Source organism: Heterodontus francisci, chromosome 37 (genome assembly GCF_036365525.1).
Source record: "Heterodontus francisci isolate sHetFra1 chromosome 37, sHetFra1.hap1, whole genome shotgun sequence".
NCBI classification, from domain to species: domain Eukaryota; kingdom Metazoa; phylum Chordata; class Chondrichthyes; order Heterodontiformes; family Heterodontidae; genus Heterodontus; species Heterodontus francisci.
Window position 1 is genome coordinate 8,782,638 of NC_090407.1, and position 12,422 is coordinate 8,795,059.

The window sequence follows — 12,422 nt, forward strand, 5'->3', positions numbered from 1 at the left end:
GTTTCTTTTCAACTGCTTTAATGCTAATGTAAAGCCCACAATTAAAAATAGCATGCGCTCATTTTACTTTGCAAAAAATATTGATATACTGTACTTTTTTTTAAAAACAGGCTCTTTTCATTTACTGTCACTGGTTACAGTGGTATGCTCCTCCCTAGAGCACCCTAGCAGATATGTAAATAACTTGCACAATCTCCTTTAATAAGGCTTTCGGTATTTTTGATATTTCTACTCCTGCTTCCATGGAGTCTGACACTGCCGATATCAAAGTCATGCCCTTGTGGTCGGACTTGTTGGAGCAATAAAAACTAGCTGCACTCGCTGTACGGGCACCCTGTCTCCCATTGCATAATAAAGCAAGTGGCTACAACAATACATAATGACAGCCAGGTGGACAGCTGAGTACATACATTTTCACATTGTGCAATGTGGCTGCAGATTATCTGCTGATGGTCAGTCTGCTATTACCCATCCTGGTGCTTGTCACTGGCTAGGTTTGACCTGTGTAAAAAAAAAATCCAGTCTTTACATTTAGCAGCATGTATAAACACTCCATCTTCTTCTTCTTTGTCCTCCTTGTCTTGGGAGACAATGGGTAAGCGCCTGGAGGTGGTCAGTGGTTTGTGGAGCAGCGCCTGGAGTGGCTATAAAGGCCAATACTAGAGTGACAGACTCTTCCACAGGTGCTGCAAATAAAATTGGTTGTCAGGGCTGTTACGCAGTTGGCTCTCCCCTTGCACTTCTGTCTTTTTTCCTGCCAACTGCTAAGTCTCTTCGACTCGCCACATTTTAGCCCCGCCTTTATGGCTGCCCGTCAGCTCTGGCGATCACTGGCAACTGACTCCCATGACTTGTGATCAATGTCACAGGATTTCATGTCGCATTTGCAGACGTCTTTAAAGCGGAGACATGGACGGCCGGTGGGTCTGATACCAGTGATGCGCTCGCTGTACAATGTGTCCTTGGGGATCCTGCCATCTTCCATGCGGCTCACATGGCCAAGCCATCTCAAGCGCCGCTGACTCAGTAGGGTGTATAAGCTGGGGATGTTGGCCGCCTCAAGGACTTCTGTGTTGGAGATACGGTCCTGCCACCTGATGCAAGGATTCTCCGGAGGCAGCGAAGATGGAATGAATTGAGGCGTCGCTCTTGGCTGACATACATTGTCCAGGCCTCGCTGCCGTAGAGCAAGGTACTGAGGACACAGGCTTGATACACTTGGACTTTTGTGTTCCGTGTCAGTGCGCCATTTTCCCACACTCTCTTGGCCAGTCTGGACATAGCAGTGGAAGCCTTTCCCACGCGCTTGATGATTGCTGCATCGAGAGACAGGTTACTGGTGATAGTTGAGCCGAGGTAGGTGAACTCTTGAACCACTTCCAGAGCGTGGTCGCCGATATCGATGGATGGAGCATTTCTGACGTCCTGCCCCATGATGTTTGTTTTCTTGAGGCTCTGATGGTTAGGCCAAATTCGTTGCAGGCAGCTGCAAACCTGTCGATGAGACTCTGCAGACACACTCTTCAGTGTGAGATGTTAATGCAGCATCGTCAGCAAAAAGGAGTTCCCCGATGAGGACTTTCCGTACTTTGGTCTTCAATCTTAGGCGGGCAAGGTTGAACAACCTGTCACGTGATCTTGCGTGGAGGAAAATTCCTTCTTCTGAAGACTTGAACGCATGTGAGAGCAGCAGGGAGAAGAAAATCCCAAACAGTGTAAGTGCGAGAACACAGCCCTGTTTCACGCCACTCAGTATAGGAAAGGGGTCTGATGAGGCACCGCTATGCTGAATTGTGCCTTTCATATGTCATGGAATGAGGTGATGATGCTTAGTAGCTTTGGTGGACATCCGATCTTTTCTAGTAGTCTGAAGAGACCACGTCTGCTGACGAGGTCAAAGGCTTTGGTGCGATCAATGAAAGCAATGTAGAGGGGCATCTGTTGTTCACGGCATTTCTCCTGTAGCTGACGAAGGGAGAACAACTTGTCAATGGTCGATTTCTCTGCTCAAAAGCCACACTGTGCCTCAGGGTGGACACGCTCGGCCTGCTTCTGGAACCTGTTTATAGCGACTCGAGCGAAGACTTTCCCCACTTTGCTGAGCAGGGAGATTCCACAGTAGTTGTTGCAGTCACCGCAGTCACCTTTGTTTTATAGAGGGTGATGATATTGGCATCGCGCATGTCCTGTGGTACTGCTCCCTCATCCCAGCACAGGCAAAGCAGTTCGTAGAGTGCTGAGAGTATAGCAGGCTTAGCACTCTTGATTATTTCAGGGGTAATGCCGTCCTTCCCAGGGGCTTTTCAGCTGGCTAGAGAATCAATGGCATTACTGAGTTCCGATTTTGTAGGCTGCACGTCCAGCTCATCCATGACTGGCAGAGGCTGGGCTGCATTGAGGGCGGTCTCAGTGGCGCAGTGGTTAGCACTGCAGCCTCACAGCTCCAGGGACCCGGGTTCAATTCTGGGTACTGCCTGTGCGGAGTTTGCAAGGTATAGACAGGATGGATAGCAAGAAACTTTTTCCCAGAGTGGGGGATTCAATTACTAGCGGTCACGAGTTCAAAGTGAGAGGGGAAAAGTTTAGGGGGGATATGCGTGGAAAGTTCTTCACGCAGAGGGTGGTGGGTGCCTGGAACGCGTTGCCAGCGGAGGTGGTAGACGCGGGCACGATAGCGTCTTTTAAGATGTATCTAGACAGATACATGAATGGGCAGGAAGCAAAGAGATACAGACCCTTAGAAAATAGGCGACATGTTTAGATAGAGGATCTGGATCGGCACAGGCTTGGAGGGCCGAAGGGCCTGTTCCTGTGCTGTAATTTTCTTTGTTCTTTGTCTCCCTGTGTCTGCGTGGGTTTTTGCCGGGTGCTCCGGTTTCCTCCCACATCCAAAGACTTGCAGGTGATAGGTAAATTGGCCGTTGTAAATTGCCCCTCGTGGAGGGAGGTGATAGGGAATATTGGATTACTGTCGGGTTAGTATAAATGGGTGGTTGTTGGTCGGCACAGACTCAGTGGGCCGAAGGGCCTGTTTCAGTGCTGTATCTCTAAAAATAAAAAAAAACATTCTCCCTGGAGTACAGTTCTAGGTAGTGCTCAACCCAGCGGTCCATTTGCTTGCATTGGTCAGTGATCGTGTCCCCTGATTTAGATTTGAGGGGGGCGATCTTCTTGATGGTTGGCCCAAAAGCGTTCTCAATGCCATCATACATTCCTCTAATGTTTCCAGTGTCTGAGGCCAGCTGAATATGACTGCATAGGTGTTGCCAGTAGTCATTTGCGCAGTGCCTGGCTGTTCTCTGTGCAGCGCTTCTGGCTGTTTTAAGTGCTACGGATGTTAACTCGCTGGGGGCTTTCTTGTAGTTCAGCAGTGCAATGCGCTTAGCGGCTATGACAGGTTCCAGCTCTTCAAAGTGAGATTGAAACCAGTCTGCATTCCACTTCACACATTTGCCATAAGTGGTCATAGCTGACTCATAGATGGCGTCTCTGATGTGGGCCCACTTGGTCTCTGCATCCCCTGTGGGAGTGTTTTGAAGGGCTTTTTCAAGTGAATTTAGAAATTTTTTGTAACAGCTGTGGATAAGAAATTCTGCTCGGGTGACCCTTCTGCTTGGAGTGATGCAGCTTCTTTGGTCTGAGTCTAACTTTGCTGCACACCAGGGAGTGGTCGGTGTCGCAGTCCACCCTGTGGAAGCTGCGTGTGATTTGAACGCTGTTTAAAGAGGCTCGCCTTGTGACGATGAGGTCCAGCTGGTGCCAACGACGTGATCTTGGGTGCCTCCAAGAAACCTGGTGACAGGGTTTAGTGTGAAAGAATGAGTTGGTGATGCAGAGGTTATGATAGGTACACAACTCAAGCAGTCGCTGTCCATTCTCATTCATCCTTCCAATGCCATAGCGCCTAAAGCAGGAGGGCCATGAGGCATGGTCGGCCCCAACCCTGGCATTAAAGTCCCCCAGCAGGAACAGATGTTCGGTATTGGAGATGCTGCTAATGATATTATGGAGTTCACACTTCATAAATTGTTAAAATACACACTTTTATATTTGTTTTGCATCTGCTAGGTTAAATAGTTTACCCTTTTTGCAAATTACCCCAATACAGGATTTCTTTTAGTGTCGGATTGGATGCATAGGAACTCCTAAACACCCGAATCAAGAGTTTACTGAATATTGACTGTTAAGTTCATCCATCCTTTGACGATATGAATATTTTTCACATTGGTAATGGTAGATGTCAATAACTGCTGCAACCGTTCAAACATCTCCAAAAAATTCACCCCACGGTCCCCCCACACTCTCCCCTCAATACACACAATTTAATCACAGTACCCACTTTTGGCTGTAGGATGGATGTTCCATTCAGTGGACAGTTTCACAAAGGCTGTCTGCCTTGCTTCTTGGCCAGCCTACCAGCAGGGGCACTAAGGAAAACCTCCCAGATTTTTTTCTCTCTTCTGCAGATCTGGCTGAAATGGACAAAATTCACATTCTCAGAAAGCATATGCACATTTACCATTTGATTCTATGATTTGAACTCTGATCTCCTAATTGGTAGTGCAGCACTCTAACCTTGCACTGAGCAGGCTACTTTAAATTGTCCAGTCTATGCAGACAATAAAAATGCTGATGCAGTTTATTTTTTGAGGATTGTGGCACCATCTTTGCAGAAGTTATAAACAATGAAACTGGATTCAGTATGTTGTCGGAATGTTGTGAATTAATGACTGATTTGTTTTTAAATGAAGTAGAATAATGTACATATTGAAAGAAAATGCTAGTGCTTAATGGGTTATAGTTTATTTTATACAGGCCAAAGAAAGAGTGCTGTTGAGGTGAACAAAAAATGATCGAATATAACCCTAGGGGACTTTTCTGGGAATAACCCACTTGGACATTAACTTTTACTTTCAGGGCCTTTTCTTTGTAGAAACACTTTTTTTTCGTAAACATATGCATTCACTGTTGGAATCCATTATTTAACTGTGGTATATTTACTTTTCTTAAAATCATCCTTTGTTAATTTTTTATGATCTCACCCTGACCACTACTAATGGCAGTTATCTGTTGAGGAGGGAGTTTGTGTCAATTAGAATTGCTTCTTGGTTTTTTCCAGTCATGTAGTAGAGAGAACAGAACAGCAACAAAAAAAATCAGGCAGTTCTTTGGAACAGATCCTGCTGAAGACAAGTCTGTTGTTTCAGCCGTTTGGCCATTTGTCAGCAATTCTTTTGACTTCTCTCCTGTGCTGTTGCTTGGCAACATGGGCTGGAGCAATCAAACCATGGCCAAAGCAATTCAGAGAGCAGATTGTTGGGTGATTTATTAGCGAGGCTGTGAGCTGAGTGAGCTAGGCAGCTGAGCTGGAGCCTTAAGCAGGAGAGCATAGGAAAACCAACAGCACTTGGATGTTGTTTTAAAGATGAACCTACAGCATTCAGTATTACTGAGTAGATAATAAAGGTGCAGCAATTAAATGAGGCAAAGACTAAATGTTCAGGTGTAATTACAGGTTATCCCTCCAGTTATCCTTTACATTCAGACCTAATTAACCAAGATAGGTACAGCAGTGGTCTGACGCAGGGCAAATATGTATTCCACTGAGGTTGGACAGAATTAAGTAGGAATCTTTGCTATTGTAGCAGTTCATGCATCCTGTTTTTATTTATCAGGCCACCTAATGTGTTTGTGGTAAGGCTGAAACTGCAAACAACGTGCAGCCGTCTTATATTAAGACTGAGCAGTTAAAATATAAGCATGCATTCCAAACGCTAGGAAAATTTTGACTTGGCAACAAAAGCAGATGAGACCCTGAAGTAAAAACAGAAAATGCTGGAAGCGCTCAGCAAGCAAAGCAGCATCTGCAGAGAGAGAAAAACGATTCAGTTATCGTTTCAAGATGAATCTTTCATCGTCTGATGAAAGTTGATCGACCTGAAATGTTAACTGAACCTTTTTCCTTTTTATTTCAGATTTCCACACAAACAGTATTTTGTTTTTTTGTTTTATTGAATCCCCGAAATATTTTGTTATGCATTTTCACTGCTGACTTTTTGAAATGATGATTTAATAGAACGATATAGTATTGAAACCTAATGATATTGCGGTAGGAAAGAAAGATATTTATATGTCTCATCACGTCTCAGAAACATCTGAGAAAGCTTCAGCTCCAAGTAATTACTTTGAAGTGCAGTTCTGTAGGAAAACAGCAGCCATTTTGTGCACAGCAGGATCCCAGAACTGCAAAGCAATGAATGAATCATGAATCGGTTTTTGTTGATGAACATTGGAAAGATCATTAGCCTGTCCAGCTCAGCTTGTTGTTTATGTCGGCTTTCTGGCCCCACATCCACAATTGCCCACCTGTAAAATGAAGTACAAAATGTATACATTCAAATTCTTTATCATTTATTTAGAATTTAATTAACCTCCTGTATATTTAAATTGAAAATGGTTGAAAAAAGTGCTGTAATGTGATTCATTGCAAAGTTAGCAGGGAAAGCTGTTCTTAGAAAATGTAAAAGCTGCATCTGTACTTCCAGTTCTTTGCTGGCTTGTTACTGAAGGTATGTAATATTTATTCTTAAAAGCAGCTTGTCAATCCTCGGAGCATTTGTTTTACTGGGCTGTTCTATACTATAGGTCAACAGTATAAAATCAGTTTTTCAAAAAATATTGCTACTATAAAATGAAACAATTCATCCTTTCAACTTAAAAACAAGAAACCATGAATACATTTAGTACAGTGATTTTACATTCTTTGGCACCATTTATTTGAGATACATTTCTGTTAGGTTGGAAAATGTTTGATTAATTTTTTTATTTAAAAATTGTTAATTTTAATGTTGACCTGCAAAATATGTATTGTGCTTTTAACTACATCATAGGGATTGAAACATCCTGCTGTTTAGGTGTTTGTTGGAATATATTGAACATACTAAATATAACTGAGTTACCTACATTGCTGCAGCCTGCTGACAGAATGCTTTGTTACTAATCATATTTTGAGGATTAATAACTAAGCCTTATAACAGCAAATCTTTAAAACTATAATTATGTGCATAATATCAAATATAGCTGCCCTTGAGAGCTGTATCAGTAAACTAGTGATCCAAACTTTACAGAAGTCTGTTTTTGACAGAATGGGTAAAGGTCTCAGCTGTGAGTGTTATTGCACACTACAAACACTTCTGTAACCTAAGGGGCAAGAGTTTAACTTTCAGCTTCAAATATGCAATTAATATCTGGTTTTATTATATCCTTGGGATTATTTTTTTTTAAATCAGAAGTACTGCGTAATTTACCTCTTGTATCCTGAATAACTTGTTTTGCCCACTGGCAACATTTACAAAGGATGGTTTCCGCATTTACCAATTAGCAGAAAAGAATGAAAACTATTCTTTTATATTTGTATTGATATAGCACCTTTCATGTTAAAGCATATCAAAGTGCTTCACACAATAAATTACTTTTGAGGTGTTGTGCCTGTTTTGTGGTGATATGTAGCAATCATTCTGCGCCACAGACAGCCATGAAATGAATGTGTATTTGTTATGTTCCTCAGAAGTACTGGTTTTCAAAAAAGCTGTGCTTTAGGGTTTCAGTTCAACTGTGCAATATAAAAGTGTTTTGAAAAGTTAAGGGTGAGACACTTAGGGCTGGATTTTCTCGCGGGCTTCGGGACCCCGATGTCGGGACCAACTGGGGGTCCCAAGCCCACACTTAGCAGCAATGCGTCCGATGGTGCAGTCTTCCTGGAGGCAGCCACCTAATTGGCCACATCTGCACTCACCATGCTATTACAGACAGTGGGCGGGATCCCAATGCTGCCTGTCCAATCAGAGGACCAGCAGCTCTGGAGCCTTGGCAGCGCCACAGGGAAAGTTGGACACTGCTGAGGTAGGTCGGGAACCGCAAGTGAGCCTCAACATGGAGGTTCCTTCAGAAGCATGCATTTAAAGGTAAAATTGTTCGGGTTGAAGTGGAAGGAAAACCCTTCTGGCTGGATTGTTTGGGCCACAACCCCCCTCTTTGGGGCATGGAGTCTCAGGCTTCGCTGGTCCCCCCACCCCTGCCGCAGGGAGCCCATCTCTATTGCGATGGTGGACTCTGCACATGGTGGGGGGCTGCAAAATGCTGGCACAGCCGCAAAATTGGATCTAATTTGGTCTGTAATTGGCTTCCCACATCGGTAGTGCTTCCCCTTATTTTCCCAGCCCCTCTTCCTCCAAGCCTGCCATTGTGGGGTCGGAATATTCAGCCCCAACAGTCTTGAGTGCTTCTGAAGAGTTGGGTACATTATTCTGTTTCTACAATTATGGCAAGAACTGGGGAACTGCACTGATTCCAACAGTTTGCAAACATTGATTTGACTATGAAAATCTGAAAGACGGTGGGAGAAATGGACCATTCATATAACTACAAACAGATGCATTAAACCCTTCACTTAAAAAAAACCTCAAAATGCCCTTTTTTGGAGCCTCCACTTACTCCTCTTCTCAAGGTGGTAACTGGTATGGTTCCCTGGCCTCACTCAAATATGGACATTTTATGTCAATGGATCAATATGAAAGAAAGAACTTCCACTAATAAAGCATCTTTCACAGCCTCAGAATATCTTAAAGTGCTTTACAGCCAATGAAGAACTTTTATAAGTTTTATCCCTGTTGTAATATGGGAAATGCAGCAGCCAGTTTGCGCATGGCAAGGTCGCACAAAAGCAATGAGAAAATAACCATATATTCTGTATTGTTGATATTGATTAAGGGATAAATATTAACTAGGTCACCAGACGAACTCCCTTTTCTTCGTTGAATAATGCTGTGGGATCTTTTAAAACCGCCTCGGTTTAACATCTCATCCAAAAGATGACACCTTTGACAGTGTAATACTCCTTCAGCATTCTCAGAGGTGAGAGTGTTTCTACTAAGTCTCATTTTCATGTATGAATTGGCAATACTGTCCACACCCATGTTGACCTGTGGAAAACTATATAGCAGTTGAGAGGTATTTTCAGTTTTACTTCCTGTTCCCAGGGATATTAAACTAAATTGCAGCAGCTCACTACTGCCTCGGTTAAAATTGGTCAACGTTGTATAGAGTAGTTTTCATATGCCGTTTTCATGGTATGTATCTCACTTGCTTATTGAGACATCAGTGGAACCATGTTAATGTAAATTTGCTTGTTGCCTTTTTGATTCAATGGCTGCAGAAAATCTTCACCTCAGAAACTTTGCCTGAAATTATTTTTTTTAAAACACATAACTAATCAATTGCCTATTTCCTTGAAAGCTAGGTTGCTTAATTGTTAGGTCAGCAGAAAGGACTATTTTGCGAGCAGAAAATTGAACCTGCATTATATTAATGTTTAAATTGTTCCTAGCGTTGGTGAAATAATTGGTAGCGTCAAGTTCATTACAGAATTGTTGTAATCCACCCCAAAGCCTACTCAATGTCCGTTATCTTTGACAGGGAAAGTCAGACCTTTCACACTGCTGATGTGCCTTCTTGCTTCTTTGAGAGCAGTGTTATGAATGGATTTGTGCGGCTCACTGGCCAAATGAAAAGAGCTAGTTAATGAGATTAGAGGGAAGTACTTGCTGAGAAACGACTTGGCAACATAGTTGCTTTAGTGATGTTTCACTGTGTTGCTTGGAATACATATTCTGGGCTGTTGGGAAATCAGTGATCCATGCCAGGTTTTATGTCTGACCGGAGACGAGAGAGCCCAGCAAGGGATCGCATGTAAACCACCCCCTTTGTAGTGTTGGAGCAGAGTGACAAGGTATTTCTCGCTTGTATGCTCCCCCTCTGCCACTTACTGACGGCACACTGACATTACCAGGGACTGGGAGAAAAGAAAAAAGGTCCTTCTCGCTTTCCTTTTGTGCTCTAATTGTTGTCATGGTTTGTTGAAGTCAGGCCAAGCCCTGAAGAAGTGCAGCAAGCCTTTCCTGAGCTGTGTGTGTGTTGTCTGTATCATGTAGGGTGCCTCCAGTCTGAGTGATCAGTGGCTTGCAAAGAAAAAGGAGCTCTGTGCAGTACAATTTCCGCCATTTTCCTCGCTTCCCCTGGTGTATTTTCTTTCTCCCTCGTTGTCGAGCCAAAGCAAAGGCTGCTTTTCTCCTGCCTCCCTTGTTGACTCCTCTTTTCTTTCCAACAGAAACGCTTCATTAAGGGATTGAGGCAGTACGGCAAGAACTTCTTCAGGATTCGCAAAGAGCTGCTTCCAAATAAGGAGACGGTGAGTTTCCCCCACCTACCCCCCCTATTTAATTGATCTGTGTTGGTTTCTGGTAATCAATCTGCTGGTGTTCGATTGGCTGTTTTTCTGCTTGATTGTGGTTTCAAAACTTGTGGAGATTTGAGGGAAGCAGCGTGGTTTGGCTTTTCAACAGAAGTGATTTCAAGTAACAGCATAGATATTTTTAATTAGTGATGTGTTGTGAATCTGTCTGGTAGTCTAGAAGCTTCTGTTACTACCTTGCAGGTGCCATTTATCTAACAGTGGTTAAAAAAAAAATGCAAATGTACCTCCAGCTGCAGCTGCAGAAATGAGTTTTTTTTAAAAGAGTATAGTGCTGTGTTTTACCTACAAACAATTTTAATTTATTGCCGTCAAGTCTCTCTTTTTCGCCTTCTCGCTCTCTGCTGTGAGGAACTTGTGTACTATTGTGCAATGTTTTTCAGCAGAGACTGATGTACAAGTGACCTTCCTGCAGCTCATCTGCTACCCCTTCTTCATTGTGTCCTTTTTCCTTTCTGTTTGTTCAGTCTTCAGACAGACTCACTGAGGGCTCCATGTCAGATACGCTATCTTAACTTCTGACAAGCTAACCAGCTAATCATTCACAGCTTGTGGTAGCTTTGAATGAGGAGGGGGGGGGGAGGGTTAAAGGTCCACACTTCATGTTTATAGAGTGAAGTAAATCAGGCAGCAAACAAGTGGTAGTTTGTTTTAAGGCAATTATGTCTACAGAAAGGTTCCTGGTGGGTAACATGCATAAACAGTTTTGGTGTTCTGTCACCCTTATGTTCCCATTGTGCATGAAACCTACTTGTGAGCATCTCCCTTGTTAGGTTCTGAGCTGTGTAAATGTTTTTATTTTCAACATGATGAGTGACCACTGATTCGCAACTTGTAGCGTCTTACATATATGTTGTGTATGATGGAAGCTCCGTCTTTGCTGTTTATGTAATCTAACTCCCCATAGTCTCACGTTTAAAAAAAACTTCAGTCGTTTATTTTGTTCATTTGACAATTCACTCGACCATATGTGAAGAGTGTCTTCAGGTGAGGGCAAAGGTTAACATAAGATTTAAGCCACTGAATAACTTTAATGGCCTGATGACTCTTTGTATTCAATGACGAATGCTTCTGGTCATGTCGTAATTCTTCATGAAGGACAGAACAATGACCTGTTTACCAGTAAGTTCTTTAATTGTGAAAGCATTGGACTGGTTTAAAGAATTTTTAAAATTGCATTATAATCCTTACCTGACCCTTCTTGGTCCAAAATTTCATACATTGCTGTCTAGCCTTATGGAGAGCGCAGTGGTCGGGGCGGTGGGTGGTCACTGGCTTCCCCTAGTGAAAACACAAATATGACTCATCCCTGTGTGGCAAAAGGGGTGATAAAGGATATATAAATGTTCTTTTAAACATCTATTCCCCCAGTTACTTTTTGCCCCTTTCCCTAGCCTCCTATTCTGCTACCTGTGGCTTTCACAGGTTTCCTTCTGCTTCTGAAGATTTGTGACCTATTATAGCTTCTTCATTCCTTTGCATCAAAAAAACTCATCTGTATGAAAGATGCATGCTGTTTGTATTTCAGAATTAATTTATCCCATCTCCTTTGTTTAAAGTTTTAAGTAACAAGCTTTGAAAAGGTAATTTAAGTGATTTTTAATGTATTACTTTAAATTGTTGCTGTATATTTCCAGCACAAACATTTTTCCTTCCTTAACCAGCACAATTAGCCACAGGCAAGCAGGTTAAGTAATACAGGAACTAAAAACAGAAAATACTGGAAATGCTCAGGTCTGGCAGAATTTGTAGAGAGAGAAACCGAGTTAACATTTCAAGTCAGTGATCTTCCATCAGAACCAAGCTGAAATGTCAACTCGTGTTTCTCTCCACAGATGCTGCCAGACCTGCTGAGTATTTCCGGCATTTTCTGTTTTTATTTCAGATTCCCAGCATCTGCAGTATTTCATTTTATATTAAATAATATAAGATCTGGAAAGCCCGAACTAGTACTACTTGAGCCACTACCTATGCTCCTGTCGGCTGCTTGTAGTCCGCCTGAACATTTCACTCGCAACCTGACTCCAGGCTGATGAATCTTACCATGCTTATGAACTGCTGTCACTTTGGGCTTTATAACTCAACTGCCACAGCAATATCCTTTGACTAACTA

General features: G+C 42.7%; 1 protein-coding gene across 11 annotated transcripts in view; it reads left to right on the forward strand.

Annotated features, from left to right (window-relative positions):
- Positions 1-12,422, forward strand: part of rerea (arginine-glutamic acid dipeptide (RE) repeats a) — a 563,072-nt gene that overhangs the window by 449,866 nt on the left and 100,784 nt on the right. For all 11 annotated transcript variants that reach the window (XR_010969624.1, XM_068017019.1, XM_068017023.1 and 8 more), the window contains one exon: positions 10,166-10,246. Coding sequence is in view for 10 of the 11 variants with exons in the window: in XM_068017019.1 (XP_067873120.1) it covers positions 10,166-10,246 (81 nt within the window). In the remaining variant the exon portion in view is untranslated. The remainder of the gene's footprint in view (positions 1-10,165; positions 10,247-12,422) is intronic.